Source organism: Entelurus aequoreus, linkage group LG03, assembly GCF_033978785.1.
Source record: "Entelurus aequoreus isolate RoL-2023_Sb linkage group LG03, RoL_Eaeq_v1.1, whole genome shotgun sequence".
Lineage (NCBI taxonomy): Eukaryota > Metazoa > Chordata > Actinopteri > Syngnathiformes > Syngnathidae > Entelurus > Entelurus aequoreus.
The window spans coordinates 84,573,391-84,591,015 of NC_084733.1; the positions used below are offsets into that span (position 1 = coordinate 84,573,391).

The 17,625-nt window shown below is 42.9% G+C and overlaps 1 protein-coding gene across 1 annotated transcript; it reads left to right on the plus strand.

Annotated features, from left to right (window-relative positions):
* Window positions 1-9,055: 9,055 nt before the first annotated feature.
* Window positions 9,056-14,750, plus strand: cpa5 (carboxypeptidase A5). The gene is made up of 11 exons (XM_062040724.1): window positions 9,056-9,208; window positions 9,296-9,377; window positions 11,733-11,867; window positions 13,056-13,160; window positions 13,273-13,374; window positions 13,449-13,550; window positions 13,634-13,744; window positions 13,816-13,906; window positions 14,002-14,201; window positions 14,299-14,383; window positions 14,483-14,750. The coding sequence occupies exons 1-11, from the start codon at window positions 9,144-9,146 to the stop codon at window positions 14,668-14,670; spliced, it is 1,266 nt and encodes a 421-aa protein (XP_061896708.1). The 5' UTR covers window positions 9,056-9,143; the 3' UTR covers window positions 14,671-14,750.
* The last annotated feature ends 2,875 nt before the right edge of the window (window positions 14,751-17,625 follow it).

Here is a 17,625-nt window from a genome sequence, read left to right on the forward strand (position 1 = left end):
TCTGCAGACATTACATTTGAAATGTTTCACAAATACTTGTAGTATTTGTAAAATACTACAAGTATGCAGTACTTGTAGTACTTATGTGGTGCATGGAGAACTTCTATGGTGCATGTAGTACTTCTATGCATGGAGTACTTCTATGGTGCATGTAGTACTTCTATGGTGCTTGTAGTACTTCTATGCATGGAGTACTTCTATGGTGCATGTAGTACTTCTATGGTGCTTGTAGTACTTCTATGGTGCTTGTAGTACTTCTATGGTGCATGGAGTACTTCTATGGTGCATGTAGTACTTCTATGCATGGAGTACTTCTATGGTGCATGTAGTACTTCTATGGTGCTTGTAGTACTTCTATGCATGGAGTACTTCTATGGTGCATGTAGTACTTCTATGGTGCTTGTAGTACTTCTATGGTGCTTGTAGTACTTCTATGGTGCATGGAGTACTTCTATGGTGCATGTAGTACTTCTATGCATGGAGTACTTCTATGGTGCATGTAGTACTTCTATGGTGCTTGTAGTACTTCTATGGTGCATGGAGTACTTCTATGGTGCTTGTAGTACTTCTATGGTGCATGGAGTACTTCTATGGTGCATGGAGTACTTCTATGGTGCATGTAGTACTTCTATGGTGCATGGAGTACTTCTATGGTGCATGTAGTACTTCTATGGTGCATGGAGTACTTCTATGATGCATGGAGTACTTCTATGGTGCATGTAGTACTTATATGGTGCTTGTAGTACTTCTATGGTGCATGGAGTACTTCTATGGTGCATGGAGTACTTCTATGGTGCATGTAGTACTTATATGGTGCTTGTAGTACTTCTATGGTGCATGGAGTACTTATATGGTGCATGTAGTACTTCTATGGTGCATGTAGTACTTCTATGGTGCATGTAGTACTTCTATGGTGCATGTAGTACTTATATGGTGTGAGTGGAAAGAAAATGTTGAAATAAAGGAAGTGACTTGTCAGAATGTTGTCTCACACTCACTAGGATGACACGAGGACATCTTGGCAGCCAGCAGGTAGACACAGGTGTGTGTGTGTGTGTGTGTGTGTGTGTGTGTGTGTGTGTGTGTGTGTGTGTGTGTGTGTGTGTGTGTGTGTGTGTGTGTGTGTGTGTGTGTGTGTGTGTGTGTGTGTGTGTGTGTGTGTGTGTGTGTGTGTGTGTGTGTGTGTGTGTGTGTGAGACCCCAGCAGGTGTGCTTTTTATCAGGTGTCTCTCTAAACTGAGTCGCGATGATATGAGTGTTATTACATAAGTCATGAGAGGAAATGAATGTGTAATATTCAAATATTGCAGGCAGTAAACACATATTTATGTGCTGTATGTATTTATATATTTATACACATATTTACGAGTGTGTCATCAAAATAATATATATATATGTATATATACATTTATGTATGTCTATATAACCAGTGAAGTTGGCACGCTGTGTAAATGGTAAATAAAAACAGAATGCAATGATTTGCAAATCCTTTTCAACTTATATTCAATTAAATAGACTGCAAAGACAAGATATTTAACGTTCCAACTGAGAAACTAAATTTTTTTTTGCGAATAATCACTAACTTAGAATTTAATGGCAGCAACACATTGCAAAAAAGTTGCCACAGGGGCATTTTTACCACTGTGTTACATGGCCTTTCCTTTGAACAACACTCACTAAACATTTGGGAACTGAGGAGACACATTTTTGAAGCTTCTCAGGTGGAATTCCTTCCCATTCTTGCTTGATGTACAGCTTAAGTTGTTCAACAGTCCGGGGGTCTCCGTTGTGCTATTTTAGGCTTCATAATGCGCCACACATTTTCAATGGGAGACAGGTCTGGACTACAGGCAGGCCAGTCTAGTACCCGCACTCTTTTACTACTAAGCCACGCTGTGCAGAATGTGGCTTGGCATTGTCTTGCTGAAATAAGCAGGGGCGTCCATGAAAAAGACGTTACTTGTATGGCAACATATGTTGCTCCAAAACCTGTATGTACCTTTCAGCATTAATGGTGCCTTCACAGATGTGTAAGTTACCCATGTCTTGGGCACTAATACACCCCCATACCATCACACATGCTGGCTTTTCAACCTCACGCCTAGAACAATCCGGATGGTTCTCTTCCTCTCTGGTCCGGAGGACACGACGTCCACAGTTTCCAAAAACAATTTGAAATGTGGACTCGTCAGACCACAGAACACTTTTCCACTTTGCATCAGTCCATCTTAGATGAGCTCGGGCCCAGCAAAGCGTTTCTGGGTGTTGTTGATAAATGGTTTTCGCTTTGCATAGTAGAGTTTTAACTTGCACTTACAGATGAGGCGACAAACTGTAGTAACTGACAGTGGTTTTCTGAAGTGTTCCTGAGCCCATGTGGTGATATCCTTTACACACTGATGTCGCTTTTTGATGCTGTACTGCCTGAGGGATCAAAGGTCATGGGCATTGCCGCTTACGTGCAGTGATTTCTCCAGAATCTCTGAACCTTTTGATGATATTACGGACCGTAGATGGTGAAATCCCTAAATTCCTTGCAATAGCTGGTTGAGAAATGTTCTTAAACTGTTCAACAATTTTCCAAATGAGCTAATATTTGCAAAAAATTTACCAGTTTGCACATGAAATATCTTGTCTTTGCAGTCTATTCATTTGAATATAAATTGAAAAGGATTTGCAAATCATATTATTTTGTTTTTCTTTACCATTTACACAACGTGCCAACTTCACTGGTTTTGGGTTTATATATATATATATATATATATATATATATATATATATATATATATATATATATATATATATACATCCATTTTCTACCGCTTATTCCCTTATATATATATATATATATATATATATATATATATATATATATATATTATATTATATTATATATATATATATATATATATATATATATATATATATATATAAAACTGCTGGATTAGCACATGTTCCATCACATTGATATGCTTCTTTTTTTTTTTTTTTTTACAAAACAACAACCGTTATGCTGAAATTGAAGCAGCGAGGTCACAAACGAGGAAGATGTGACTCACGATTTTTTTCTTCTTCTCCTTTTTTCATTTTTTCTATTTCTTCTTCCTCCTCTTTTGTGAGAGGCCAGCTTACTTTACGTGATACATTATCTTAAATTTTTTTGTTGCTCCATTTTTTTATTTGACCCACAGCATAATTAGAAATAAAATTAAACATGGAGAAAAAAGAGGAAACATAGAAGTTACCTGTGTGAAGAGGGAGTAAAGTGAGCTCTCTAAAGGTCGGAGCAATCTCTAAAACGGTCGCCCGTCTCTCATGCTTTTGTCCTCCTTGTTTGCTTGAATGCACACACATTGCTCCAGGCTGGTACTTCTTGACACCATAAATAATAATAATAATTATTATTATTATACATATATATATATATATATATATATATATATATATATATATATATATATATATATATATATATATATATATATATATATATATATATATGTATATATATATATATATATATATATATATATATATATATATATATATATATATATATATATATATATATAAATATATAATATATTTTAGCCCTTCCCAAGTAAACAAGAAATATGATGGCAATAATGCAATGAGTGATATTGTTTGTGTATATTTATATGAATATTTTATGCCAAAGTGCAGCATGAATATTACAGTACAAGTGTGTATTGAGTATCAGAATCAGGATCAGAAATACTTTATTAATTTAAATATTACAGTACAAGTGTGTATTGAGTATGAATATTACAGTATACGTGTATATTGAGTATGAATAATACAGTACAGGTGTGTATTGAGTATGGATATTCTAATACAAGTGTGCATTGAGTATACATATTACAGTACAAGTGTGTATTGAGCATACATGTTACAGTACAGGTGTGTATTGAGTCTACATATTACAGTACAAGTGTGTATTGAGTATAAATATTACGCTACAAGTGTGTAGGAGATTGAATATTACAGTGCAGGTGTGTATTGAGTCTACATATTACAGTACAAGTGTGTATTGAGTATAAATATTACGCTACAAGTGTGTAGGAGATTGAATATTACAGTACAGGTGTGTATTGAGTCTACATATTACAGTACAAGTGTGTATTGAGTATAAATATTACGCTACAAGTGTGTAGGAGATTGAATATTACAGTGCAGGTGTGTATTGAGTATAAATATTACAGTGTAAGTGTGTATTGAGTATAAATATTACAGTACAAGTGTGTATTGACTATACATATTACACTACGAGTTTGTATTGAGTATAAATATTACAGTAAAAGTGTGTATTGAGTATAAATATTACAGTATAAGTGTGTATTGAGTATGAATATTACAGTACAAGAGTGTATTGAGTATGAATATTACAGTACAAGTGTGTATGGAGTATAAATATTACAGTACAAGTGTGTATGGAGTATAAATATTACAGAAAAAGTGTGTATTGAGTATAATCATTATAGTACATGTCATGATCCGTGGTCCGGATCATGTTTAGTTTAGTTATGTTCTGTTAGTTTTGGACTTCTTTAGTTCCTGGTTGCACTTCCTTGTTTGTTTTGTCACTATGGTTACTTATGATTTTCACCTGCCTCTGTTGTTTGCGTCACACCATTTATGCCAAAGAGGTTTTGTTTATTCCATGCCATAGTCTATGCTAAGTCTTAGCTTCCTACGTGGAAGGCACGCTTGCCCTTTTGTTGTTTTGCCTGCATTTTTGTAGTTCGGTGATTTATGTTAAATAAATCTTATCCCACCTTCACGCTGTCGTCCGGAGCCGCCCGTCTTGCATTCCGGGAGAACGAACCTCTTTAAGTCAACCCCCGCCGTGACAGAATGAAGCCAGCTTACAGTTCTTTCGCAGGAGATGGAGACGCGCTGGCGAAGACGGAAGCTGGCCAAAAAGGCTTCAGTTCGCCGTCAAGACGCGTCGTTCCCCCAAACTCCTCCTCCGGACAGCAGGACGCCACAATCAGACCAGAATTCCTCGCCGCCGAAGTTTGATAATCCGATTCATCATTTCGCCAAGCAGTTCATCGATTGGGCTGTCAGTCAGCTGGAGACCCACGCTGATGCATCACGGCGCCGCCTGCTGATGACGTCATGGGCCAGGATTTTTTTTTTCTGAATTCTGTTTCGCCCTCCAAGACTCAAGTCCCGCCCACGTCACAGACATTTTCTTTTTGTCCACCCACTCAAACTCAGGTGGGGAATACAAAAAGACATTTTGGACAATTTAAAGGGGAGGAGTCTACCCCCTTCCTGTCCTCCCTCCACCCACCCCTAAAGACGGTTCCAGACCGCAAGGAGCGCGTCTGGTATCCGCTCCTTGAGGGGGGGGCTAGGGCCCGGAGCTTCTGCTAGTGGGGTGGCTCAGGTGCGCCTAGTGCGGCCGCAACCCCCGGCTTGGCCATCTCCACCAGCACCAAGGCTAGCACCAGTAGCAGCACCACGGCTAGCACCACGGCTAGCTTCTCCACGGCTAGCTGCTCCAAGGCTAGCACCTGTAGCTGCACCACGGATAGCACCACGGCTATCTGCTCCAAGGCTAGCACCTGTAGCTGCACCACGGCCAAAGCTAGCACCAGGGCTAGCACCAAGGCTAGCACCACCTCCACCACGTCAAGCTCCACGGCAGGTTCTGTACCTGCACCACGCCGCTAAGCGCCGCCCGTAGCTGCTCCACGCCGCCAAGTGCCGCCAGTAGCTGCTCCACGCCACCAAGTGCCGCCCATAGCAGCTCCACGCCGCCAAGTGCCGCCCGTAGCAGCTCCACGCCGCCAAGTGCCGCCCGTAGCAGCTCCACGCCGCCAAGTGCCGCCCGTAGCAGCTCCACGCCGCCAAGCGCCGCCCGTAGCAGCTCCATGCCGCCAAGCACCTACCCAGCCAAGCACCTACCCAGCCAAGCACCTCCAAGCCAAGACCCTCCATGCCAAGACCCTCCATGCCAAGACCCGCCATGCCAAGACCCGCCGCCTGCTTTGTCTACGGCACCCGTGACTGCTTCGTCTGCTGTTTCCATGCCTGACTCGTCTGCTGCTGCGTCCACGCCTGACTCGTCGGCTGCGTCCACGCCTGACTCGTCGTCTGCTTCCACGCCTGCCTCGTCCGCTGCTTCCAAGGCTGCCACGACGCCGACACCGACGCGCCCACCTCCCCGTCGACCACGGATGTGGCCGCTCCCTGGTTGTCCGCCTCGCCAAGTGCGCCCACCTCCCCGTCGGGCCGCTCCCGGGTCGCCCACCTCGCCTGCTGCGGCGGCGTTCCACACGCCGCCGCCACTTGACTTGTCCTCGGTGGATTCGGGGACACTCGGTCTGGCGACCCACTGCCATGTCCCCCTCCCGCCCTCCCATGACTCTCGATTCTGCCTTGTTTTTTTTGTTTTGGTGTTTTTGGACATCTGGAATCTGTCTTTTAAGACGGGGGTGGGGGAGGGGGGGGGGTGGATGGGGGGGGGGGGGGTTCTGTCATGATCCGGATCATGTTTAGTTTAGTTATGTTCGGTTAGTTTTGGACTTCTTTAGTTCCTGGTTGCACTTCCTTGTTTGTTTTGTCACTACGGTTACTTATGATTTTCACCTGCCTCTGTTGTTTGCGTCACACCGTTTATGCCAAAGAGGTTTTGTTTATTCCATGTCATAGTCTATGCTAAGTCTTAGCTTCCTATGTGGAAGGCACGTTTGCCCTTTTGTTGTTTTGCCTGCATTTTTGTAGTTCGGTGATTTATGTTAAATAAATCTAATCCCACCTTCACGCTGTCGTCCGGAGCCGCCCGTCTTGCATTCCGGGAGAACGAACCTCTTTAAGTCAACCCCCGCCGTGACAAAATGAAGCCAGCTTACAGTTCTTTCGCAGCGGACCACGAGGAGATGGAGACGCGCTGGCGAAGACGGAAGCTAGCCAAAAAGGCTTCGTTTCGCCGTCAAGACGCGTCGTTCCCCCAAACTCCTCCTCCGGACAGCAGGACGCCACAATCAGACCAGAATTCCTCGCCGCCGAAGTTTGATTATCCGATTCATCATTTCGCCAAGCAGTTCATCGATTGGGCTGTCAGTCAGCACCACGGCGCCGCCTGCTGATGACGTCATGGGCCAGGATTTTTTTTTTCTGAATTCTGTTTCGCCCTCCAAGACTCAAGTCCCGCCCACGTCACAGACATTTTCTTCTTGTCCACCCACTCAAACTCAGGTGGGGAATACAAAAAGACATTTTGGACAATTTAAAGGGGAGGAGTCTACCCCCTTCCTGTCCTCCCTCCACCCACCCCTAAAGACGGTTCCAGACCGCAAGGAGCGCGTCTGGTATCCGCTCCTTGAGGGGGGGGCTAGGGCCCGGAGCTTCTGCTAGTGGGGTGGCTCAGCTGCGCCCCGGCTTGGCCATCTCCACCAGCACCAAGGCTAGCACCAGTAGCAGCACCACGGCTAGCACCACGGATAGCACCACGGCTAGCTTCTCCACGGCTAGCTGCTCCAAGGCTACCACCTGTAGCTGCACCACGGATAGCACCACGGCTAGCTGCTCCACGGCTAGCTGCTCCAAGGCTAGCACCTGTAGCTGCACCATGGCTAGCACCAAGGCTAGCATCAGCGCCAAAGCTAGCACCAGGGCTAGCACCAAGGCTAGCACCACCTCCACCACGTCAAGCTCCACGGCAGGTTCTGTACCTGCACCACGCCGCTAAGCGCCGCCCGTAGCTGCTCCACGCCGCCAAGTGCCGCCAGTAGCTGTTCCACGCCGCCAAGTGCCGCCCGTAGCAGCTCCACGCCGCCAAGTTCCGCCCGTAGCAGCTCCACGCCGCCAAGTGCCGCCCGTAGCAGCTCCACGCCGCCAAGGGCCGCCCGTAGCAGCTCCACGCCGCCATGCGCCGCCCGTAGCAGCTCCACGCCGCCAAGCACCTACCCAGCCAAGCACCTCCAAGCCAAGACCCTCCATGCCAAGACCCTCCATGCCAAGACCCTCCATGCCAAGACCCGCCATGCCAAGACCCGCCGCCTGCTTCGTCTACGGCACCCGTGACTGCTTCATCTGCTGTTTCCACGCCTGACTCGTCTGCTGCTGCGTCCACGCCTGACTCGTCGTCTGCGTCCACGCCTGACTCGCCGTCTGCTTCCCCGCCTGCCTCGTCCGCTGCTTCCAAGCCTGCCACGACGCCGACACCGACGCGCCCACTTCCCCGTCGACCACGGATGTGGCCGCTCCCTGGTCGTCCGCCTCGCCAAGTGCGCCCACCTCCCCGTCGGCCACGGTAGTGGCCGCTCCCGGGTCGCCCACCTCGCCTGCTGCGGCGGCCGCCGCCACTTGACTTGTCCTCGGTGGATTTGGGGACACTCGGTCTGGCGACCCACTGCCATGTCCCCCTCCTGCCCTCCCATGACTCTCGATTCTGCCTTGTTTTTTTTGTTTTGGTGTTTTTGGACATCTGGAATCTGTCTTTTAAGGGGGGGGGGCTCTGTCATGATCCGGATCATGTTTAGTTTAGTTATGTTCGGTTAGTTTTGGACTTCTTTAGTTCCTGGTTGCACTTCCTTGTTTGTTTTGTCACCATGGTTACTTCTGATTTTCACCTGCCTCTGTTGTTTGCGTCACACCGTTTATGCCAAGGAGGTTTTGTTTATTCCATGTCATAGTCTATGCTAAGTCTTAGCTTCCTATGTGGAAGGCACGCTTGCCCTTTTGTTGTTTTGCCTGCATTTTTGTAGTTTGGTGATTAATGTTAAATAAATCTAATCCTACCTTCACGCTGTCGTCCGGAGCCGCCCGTCCTGCATTCCGGGAGAACGAACCTCTTTAAGTTAACCCCACCGTGACAGTACAAGTGTGTATTGAGTATGAATATTACAGTACAAGTGTGTATTGAGTATAAATATTACAGTACAAGAGTGTATTGAGTATGAATATTACAGTACACGTGTGTATTGAGTATGAATATGAAGGTCCAACACAAGCTGGATGTTGTTTCCAAAGAACACATAAGTGTGACGTGGGAATTGAAGCAGCCGCTGCCTCCCAGCAAGGTCCTTGGTGGAGGTGACGTGTCCCAGTGGCAGGTGCATAAAGCTGTGAGCCTGCAGGCTGCGGGCAGACTGAGAGCTTCTCTCAAGATGAAGGTTCTGCTGCTGTTGGTCGTGCTGCTCGCTGATGCGCTCAGCAAGGACACCTTTGAAGGGTGAGTGGTAATAACTATGATCATAATCACATGATTGATAATCATCATGTACACACTCACTTCATCACTTGTGTTTCTTCCTCCAAGACATCAAGTCCTTCGCATCGTAGCAGAAGATGAAGTCCAGTTGTCTCTTCTGGCGCAGCTCAGAGACATGGAGGAACTTCAAGTAGGACAACATCACACAATCATCAACATCAACTATAAACTACAACATCAACTATAAACTACAACATCACACAATGATCAACATCAACTATAAACTACAACATCAACTATAAACTACAACATCACACAATCATCAACATCAACTATAAACTACAACATCAACTATAAACTACAACATCACACAATCATCAACATTAACTATAAACTCCAACATCAGTGATGTAGTAGTTTATAGTTGATGTTGATGAGTGTGTGATGTTGTAGTTTATAGTTGATGAGTGTGTGATGTTGTAGTGTATAGTTGATGTTGACGCGTGTGTGATGTTGATGTTGAGTGTGTAATGTTGTAGTTTATAGTTGATGCTGATGATTGTGTGATGTTGTAGTTTATAGTTGATGTTGATGAGTGTGTGATGTTGTAGTTTATAGTTGATGTTGACGCGTGTGTGTGATGTTGATGTTGAGGGTGTGTAATGTTGTAGTTTATAGTTGATGTTGATGAGTGTGTGATGTTGTAGTTTATGGTTGGTGTTGATGATTGTGTGATGTTACATCACACACTCTTCAACATAAACTACAACATCACACAATCATCACAATCAACTATAAACTACAATATCACACAATCATCATCAACTATAAACTACAACATCACACAATAATCAACATCAACTATAGACTACAACATCACACACTCTTCAAAATAAACTACAACATCACACAATCATCAACATCAACTATAAAATACTACATCACACAATCATCAACATCAACTATAAACTTCAACATCACACAATCATCAACATCAACTATAAAATACTGCATCACACAATCATCAATATCAACTATAAACTACAACATCACACACTCTTCAACATAAACTTCAACATCACGCAACCATCATCAACTATGAACTACAGCATCACACAATCATCATCAACATCAACTATAAACTACAACATCACACAATCATCAACATTAACTATAAACTACAACATCACACAATCATCAACATTAACTATAAACTACAACATCACACAATCATCATCATTAACTATAAACTACAACATCACACAATCATCAACATCAACTATAAACTACAACATCACACACTCATCAACATCAACTATAAACTACATCACACAATCATCAACATCAACTATAAACTATAGCATCACACAATCATCAACATCAACTATAAACTACAACATCACACAATCATCAACTATAAACTACAACATCACACAATCATCAACATCAACTATAAACTACAACATCACACAATCATCAACATCAACTATAAACTACAACATCACACAATCATCAACATCAACTATAAACTACAACATCACACAATCATCAACATCAACTATAAACTACAGCATCACATAATCATCAACATCAACTATAAACTACAACACTACACAATCATCAACTATAAACCACAACACCACACAATCATCAACATTAACTGTAAACTACAACATCACACAATTATCAACATCAACTATAAACTACAACATCACACAATCATCAACATTAACTATACACTACAACATCACACAATCATCAACTATAAACTACAACATTACACAATCATCAACATTAACAATGAACTAAAACATCACACAATCATCAACATCAACTATAAACTACAACATCACACAATCATCAACTATAAACTACAACATCACACAATCATCAACATCAACTATAAACTACACCATCACACAATCATCAACATTAACTATAAACTACAACATCAACTATAAACTACAACATCACACAATCATCAACATCAACTATAAACTACAACATCACACAATCATCAACATTAACTATAAACTACAACATCAACTATAAACTACAACATCACACAATCATCAACATCAACTATAAACTACAACATCACACAATCATCAACATCAACTATAAACTACAACATCACACAATCATCAACATCAACTATAAACTACAACATCACACAATCATCAACATCAACTATAAACTACAACATCACACAATCATCAACATCAACTATAAACTACAACATCACACAATCATCAACTATAAACTACAACATCACACAATCATCAACATCAACTATAAACTACACCATCACACAATCATCAACATTAACTATAAACTACAACATCAACTAAAAACTACAACATCACACAATCATCAACATCAACTATAAACTACAACATCACACAATCATCAACATTAACTATAAACTACAACATCAACTATAAACTACAACATCACACAATCATCAACATCAACTTTAAACTACAACATAACACAATCATCAACTATAAACTGCTCTTTTTGCCCCCTTTGTGTGTGTTGTCAGCTGGACTTCTGGATGGAGGTTATTGACGTGAACAATTTTGTGGATGTCAGAGTTCCTGGCCACAATCTGGAGTCTGTCAAAGGTTACTTGGACAACAACAACATCCATTTCTCCGTCATGATTGAAGACCTGCAGGTAGGTTGTTCTTGTTGTCATTGTTGTCATTGTTGTTGTTGTTGTTGTTGTTGTCAATGTCAGAACGGGACTGAGTTGAGAATGTTTGTTGAGGAGATTGGTGGTGGTGCCAAAGAGGAAGTAGTTCCAGAGGTCCTGGGCATGACGTTAAAGGGCATCCGGCAGTGGAGGCTCCTCTATGGGGTCTTGGGGCAGTAGGAGGTTAACCCCTTACCCCAGGTGGTCCTTGGCAAAAGCCTAATACCTGATTGCCCCCTAGCCAGGGATATGGTGAAGACCTCAACGGCGGAGCAGGCGGAAGACGGTAGATTTAAGAACTACCACAACGGCTGCGATGGCGGAGGAAGGCTGCAGCAGAAAAGGGTCTCCAGTCATCTTGGACTCCATGCCACTGGACCCTGACCCGATTCTGTCAAGGATCGTGTGGTGACTGTCTGTGCACCAGTCTCCCCACGTTAAACAAAGTCACACACAGGCATCCTCCATAAAGGGATACACCCCTACCAGGAGGATCGTCATACTCGTGCGAGTGACCGCCGATGATGAGTTCCAGATGTTGATGTGATGAAAGCCTGAGTGAGGGTTTCAGCTGCAGAGAAAAACCGTTTGAGAAGGAAAAAGAAGTCAGATTAATTTTGTGGATATGCAACCTCGGATACCATCGGCCTAACAGTGGAATCAGAGACCATGGTGACGGATCATCTGACCGAGGGGGAGGATGTAGAGGAGAGGACCAAGCAGTGAACCCTGTGGGACACCTTGGGACAGGAGGCTAGTAGAGGACAAGCAGTTACCTAAAAGGATGAAGAGTTTATGGTCTGTGAGACAAGATGTCAGACAGGTGAGGGCAGGAAAGTAGGACAGGATGTTGATTGGCAGAGAGGATGAAGATGGAGATGAAGAGTAGTCCTCAGTCTGAAGAGAGGAGGAGGTCTGGTGACTTTGAGGAGGGCAGTTTCTGTTCTATGGCGAGTCACACGTTTGAAATTGTATGTTGGAGTGGCCTATCAGTGAGTCGTTTGTTTGTTTACTGGTCTGTACGTTCCAGACTTCATTTGCTTTTGAGGTGCATTGCTGCCACCTACAGGACTGAGGTGGAACGTAGCAGCCGACATGTCAAACACATTTCGGATTGTTTGTGCTCGACTTAAAGACTTTGAAATCGTTGTCTTGCTCGTCGGTCCGCAGGCGATCCTGGACGAGGAGCAGGAGGACATGGACGCTTCCACTCGTAAAGCCGAGCCCAGAAACACAGACAGCTTCGACTTCTACAGATACCACACCATCAGCGAGGTTGGACCGACAGCCTGAACTTCATCTCGACTTCAAAGTCCTAACTTAATCTATCTTTAAGTCTTTGAAATAACGGACTCTCAGACTTCTGACCTGGGTCTTGCTGTGGTAGCTGTACAGTTTCCAGGATATGCTGGTTGCTGAGAATCCCACACTGGTCAGCAAGCTGGTGATTGGTCAGAGTTACGAGCGTCGTCCCCTCAACGTGCTCAAGGTAAGGAAACGTTGATGAAAGAACTACTGGACCTGCTTCTTCCTGACACTGGCATACCTTCTTGCGGTTTTTAGTTCAGTACCGGTGGAAGCAAACGTCCCGCCATCTGGATTGACACAGGGATCCACTCCAGGGAGTGGGTGACCCAGGCTAGCGGTGCCTGGTTCGCCAAGAAGGTACTCTAAAGGCTCTCAGGTTCTAATGTTGTCGGCCCTCAGCTCCATTCTCACATTCTGACAGCCGTGTCCGTCATTTTCAGATCGTGACCGACTACGGCCGCGACCCCGCGCTCACCGCCATCCTCAACAAGATGGACATCTTCCTGGAGATGGTCACCAACCCTGACGGATACTACTACACCCACACTAGAGTGAGTCGACAACACTGAAAGCTTTTCAAGTAGACCAACCAGAAGACCTAACATGTGTGTGATGTTTCCAGAACCGCATGTGGCGCAAGACCAGGAAGCCCAATCCTGGTTCTAGCTGTGTCGGTGTCGACCCCAACAGGAACTGGGATGCTGGTTTTGGAGGTAATGTTTGACTGCTTTCATTTCCTGAAGATCAGTGTCATCTGAGAACTGTGTGGAGAGTCTGAACAAGTTTGTTTTTCCTCTCATGACTGTAGGACCCGGGGCCAGCGGTAGTCCTTGCTCCGAGACATACCGTGGATCCAGAGCCCATTCCGAGTCGGAAGTCAAGTCCATCGTGGACTTTGTGAAGTCTCATGGCAACATCAAGTCCTTTGTGTCCATCCACTCGTACTCGCAGATGCTGCTGTACCCTTACGGCTACACCCGGACCCCCGTCAGGGACCAGGCTGAGCTGGTAACAGCTTGTTCTTAAATGCTGTCATTCAGGTCTTGTCTGTCCTGGTGCTTCCAGAACATTCTATAACACATACTGTCCTTTGGGGTTTCTGCAGCACAATCTAGCCAAGAAGGCCATCACTGACCTGGCATCCTTGTACCGCACTCGCTACAGATACGGAAGCATCATCAACACCATCTGTGAGTGCTTTTTACCTCCACCAATGACCATTTTAGTTTCTTGACCTCCACCAACGATGGTAACAATAGGTTGTAATATTCCCCACACGGTCACTACAGACCAGGCCAGCGGCGGCACCATCGACTGGACCTACAACCAAGGCATCAAGTACTCGTTCACCTTCGAGCTGAGGGACACTGGACGTTATGGCTTCATACTGCCCGCCAACCAGATCGTGCCCACAGCCAAGGAGACATGGTTGGCCCTCATGGCCATCATGGACCACAGCTCCAAGAACCTGTACTGACCTGCACAGCGCCACCTGTAGGGGGAATGTTGTTTGACGCCTCAAGTGTCATCAAGCAGACCAATAAAAGAATGCAAGTGTCTGATTGTTGGATGCCATTTGTATCTATCTATCTATCAATCTATCTATCTATATACAGTATATATATGTATATATGTACTATATATATATATATATATATATATATATATATATATATATATATATATATATATATATATATATATATATATATATATATATATATATATATATATATATATATATTAGAGATGTCCGATAATATCGGCCGGCCGATATTATCGGCCGATAAATGCTTTAAAATGTAATATCGGAAATTATCGGTATCGGTTTTTTTTTATTATCGGTATCGGTTTTTTTTGTTTTTTTTATTAAATCAACATAAAAAACACAAGATACACTTACAATTAGTGCACAAACCCAAAAAACCTCCCTCCCCCATTTACACTCATTCACACAAAAGGGTTGTTTCCTTCTGTTATTAATATTCTGCTTCCTACATTATATATCAATATATATCAATACAGTCTGCAAGGGATACAGTCCGTAAGCACACATGATTGTGCGTGCTGCTGGTCCACTAATAGTACTAACCTTTAACAGTTAATTTTACTAATTTTCATTAATTACTAGTTTCTATGTAACTGATTTTATATTGTTTTACTTTCTTTTTTATTCAAAAAAATGTTTTTAATTTATTTATCTTATTTTATTTTATTAATTTAAAAAAAAAGGACCTTATCTTCACCATACCTGGTTGTCCAAATTAGGCATAATAATGTGTTAATTCCACAACTGTATATATCAGTATCGGTATCGGTTGATATCGGTATCGGTAATTAAAGAGTTGGACAATATCGGAATATCGGATATCGGCAAAAAGCCATTATCGGACATCCCTAATATATATATATATATATATATATATATATATATATATATATATATATATATATATATATATATATATATATATATATATATATATATATACATACATACAGGTAGATTATAGATACACACAGGTAGATTATAGATACATACAGGTAGATTATAGGTACACACAGGTAGATTATAGATACACACATGTAGATGATAGACACACACAGGTAGATTATAGATACATACAGGTAGATTATAGGTACACACATGTAGATGATAGATACACACATGTAGATGATAGACACACACAGGTAGATTATAGATACACACATGTAGATTATAGGTACACACGTGTAGATTACAGATACACACAGGTAGATTATAGATACACACATGTAGATTATAGGTACACACGTGTAGATGATAGCCACACACAGGTAGATTATAGATACACACATGTAGATTATAGGTACACACGTGTAGATTACAGATACACACAGGTAGATTATAGATACACACATGTAGATTATAGATACACACATGTAGATGATAGACACACACAGGTAGATTATAGATACACACAGGTACACACAAATACATGTGACCATAATATTAGTAACAGCGCTGAGTATGATACAGTAAGGATTTGCAAGCACAATTATAAACATTAATCATAACCTTATTAACTGACTTGAGATGGGAACGCCCCCTGGTGGTGAAATGCGCGTACAATATGAATGTTCTTAAAATATCATTGTTGGTATTACTATTATGCTTATTATTGCTATAATTATTATTATTATTCATGTGGCCACGTATTACTTGGTCTCTCAGTTGCAAAGAACACTGATAACAAATGAGAAAAATCACTGTCTGATCAATGCCTTTGAATTGATCATTGATCATTGATTATGTATATTCAGAGCATTGATTCAATCACAACTGGAATGTTCAGTTTGTCTTCATCACATGAGGTGACATGCCCAGACAGCAATGTATTTATCCTTTCAGGAGAGGACGTGCCCTGACAACAATGTATTAATCCTTAATGTATTTATTCTTACGGGGGACATGCCCAGACAACAATGTGTTTATCCTCACAGGGGGAATGACATGCCCAGACAACAATGTGTTTATCCTCACAGCGGGAATAGCATGCCCAGACAACAATGTATTTATTCTCACAGGGGAAATGACATGCCCAGACAACAATGTATGTATTCTCAAAGGAGGAATGACATGCCCAGACAACAATGTATTTATTCTTACAGGTGGACATGCCCAGACAACAATGTATTTATTCTCACAGGGGAAATGACATGCCCAGACAACAATGTATGTATTCTCAAAGGAGGAATGACATGCCCAGACAACAATGTATTTATTCTTACGGGTGGACATGCCCAGAAAACAATGTATTTATTCTCACAGGGGAAATGACATGCCCAGACAACAATGTATGTATTCTCAAAGGAGGAATGACATGCCCAGACAACAATGTATTTATTCTTACGGGTGGACATGCCCAGACAACAATGTGTTTATCCTCCCAGGGGGAATGACATGCCCAGAAAATAATGTATTCATTCTTACGGGGGTTATGCCCAGACAACAATGTGTTTATCCTCACAGGGGAAACATACCCAGACAACAATGTATTCATTCTCACGGGGGGATGACATGCCCAGACAACAATATGTTTATCCTCACATGAGGGGACATGGCCACACAACAATGTGTTTATCCTTACAAGTGGAGACATGCCCAGAAAACAATGTATTTATTCTAACGGGGAGACATGCCCAGACAACAGTGTGTTTAGCCTCACAGGGAGAATGATATGCCCAGACAATACAAGTCTTTATCCTCACATGAGGGTACATGCCTAAACAACAGTTTGTTTATCCTCACAAGGGGAGACATGCCCAGACAACAATGTATTTGTCCTCACAGGGGGAATGACATGCCCAGACAACAAAGTGTTTATACTCACAGGGAGACATGCCCAATAGTCAACATTCAGTACTTATGAAGGTCAAAGAGGCACCTGAG

Bases quoted from the DNA above. Each gene is read 5' to 3' on its own strand.
- cpa5 (XM_062040724.1), top strand. From the start codon at position 9,144: ATGAAGGTTCTGCTGCTGTTGGTCGTGCTGCTCGCTGATGCGCTCAGC. The intron at 11,868-13,055 runs GTAGGTTGTTCT...GTCGGTCCGCAG, and splicing joins TCATGATTGAAGACCTGCAG to GCGATCCTGGACGAGGAGCA. The intron at 13,745-13,815 runs GTGAGTCGACAA...TGATGTTTCCAG, and splicing joins ACTACTACACCCACACTAGA to AACCGCATGTGGCGCAAGAC.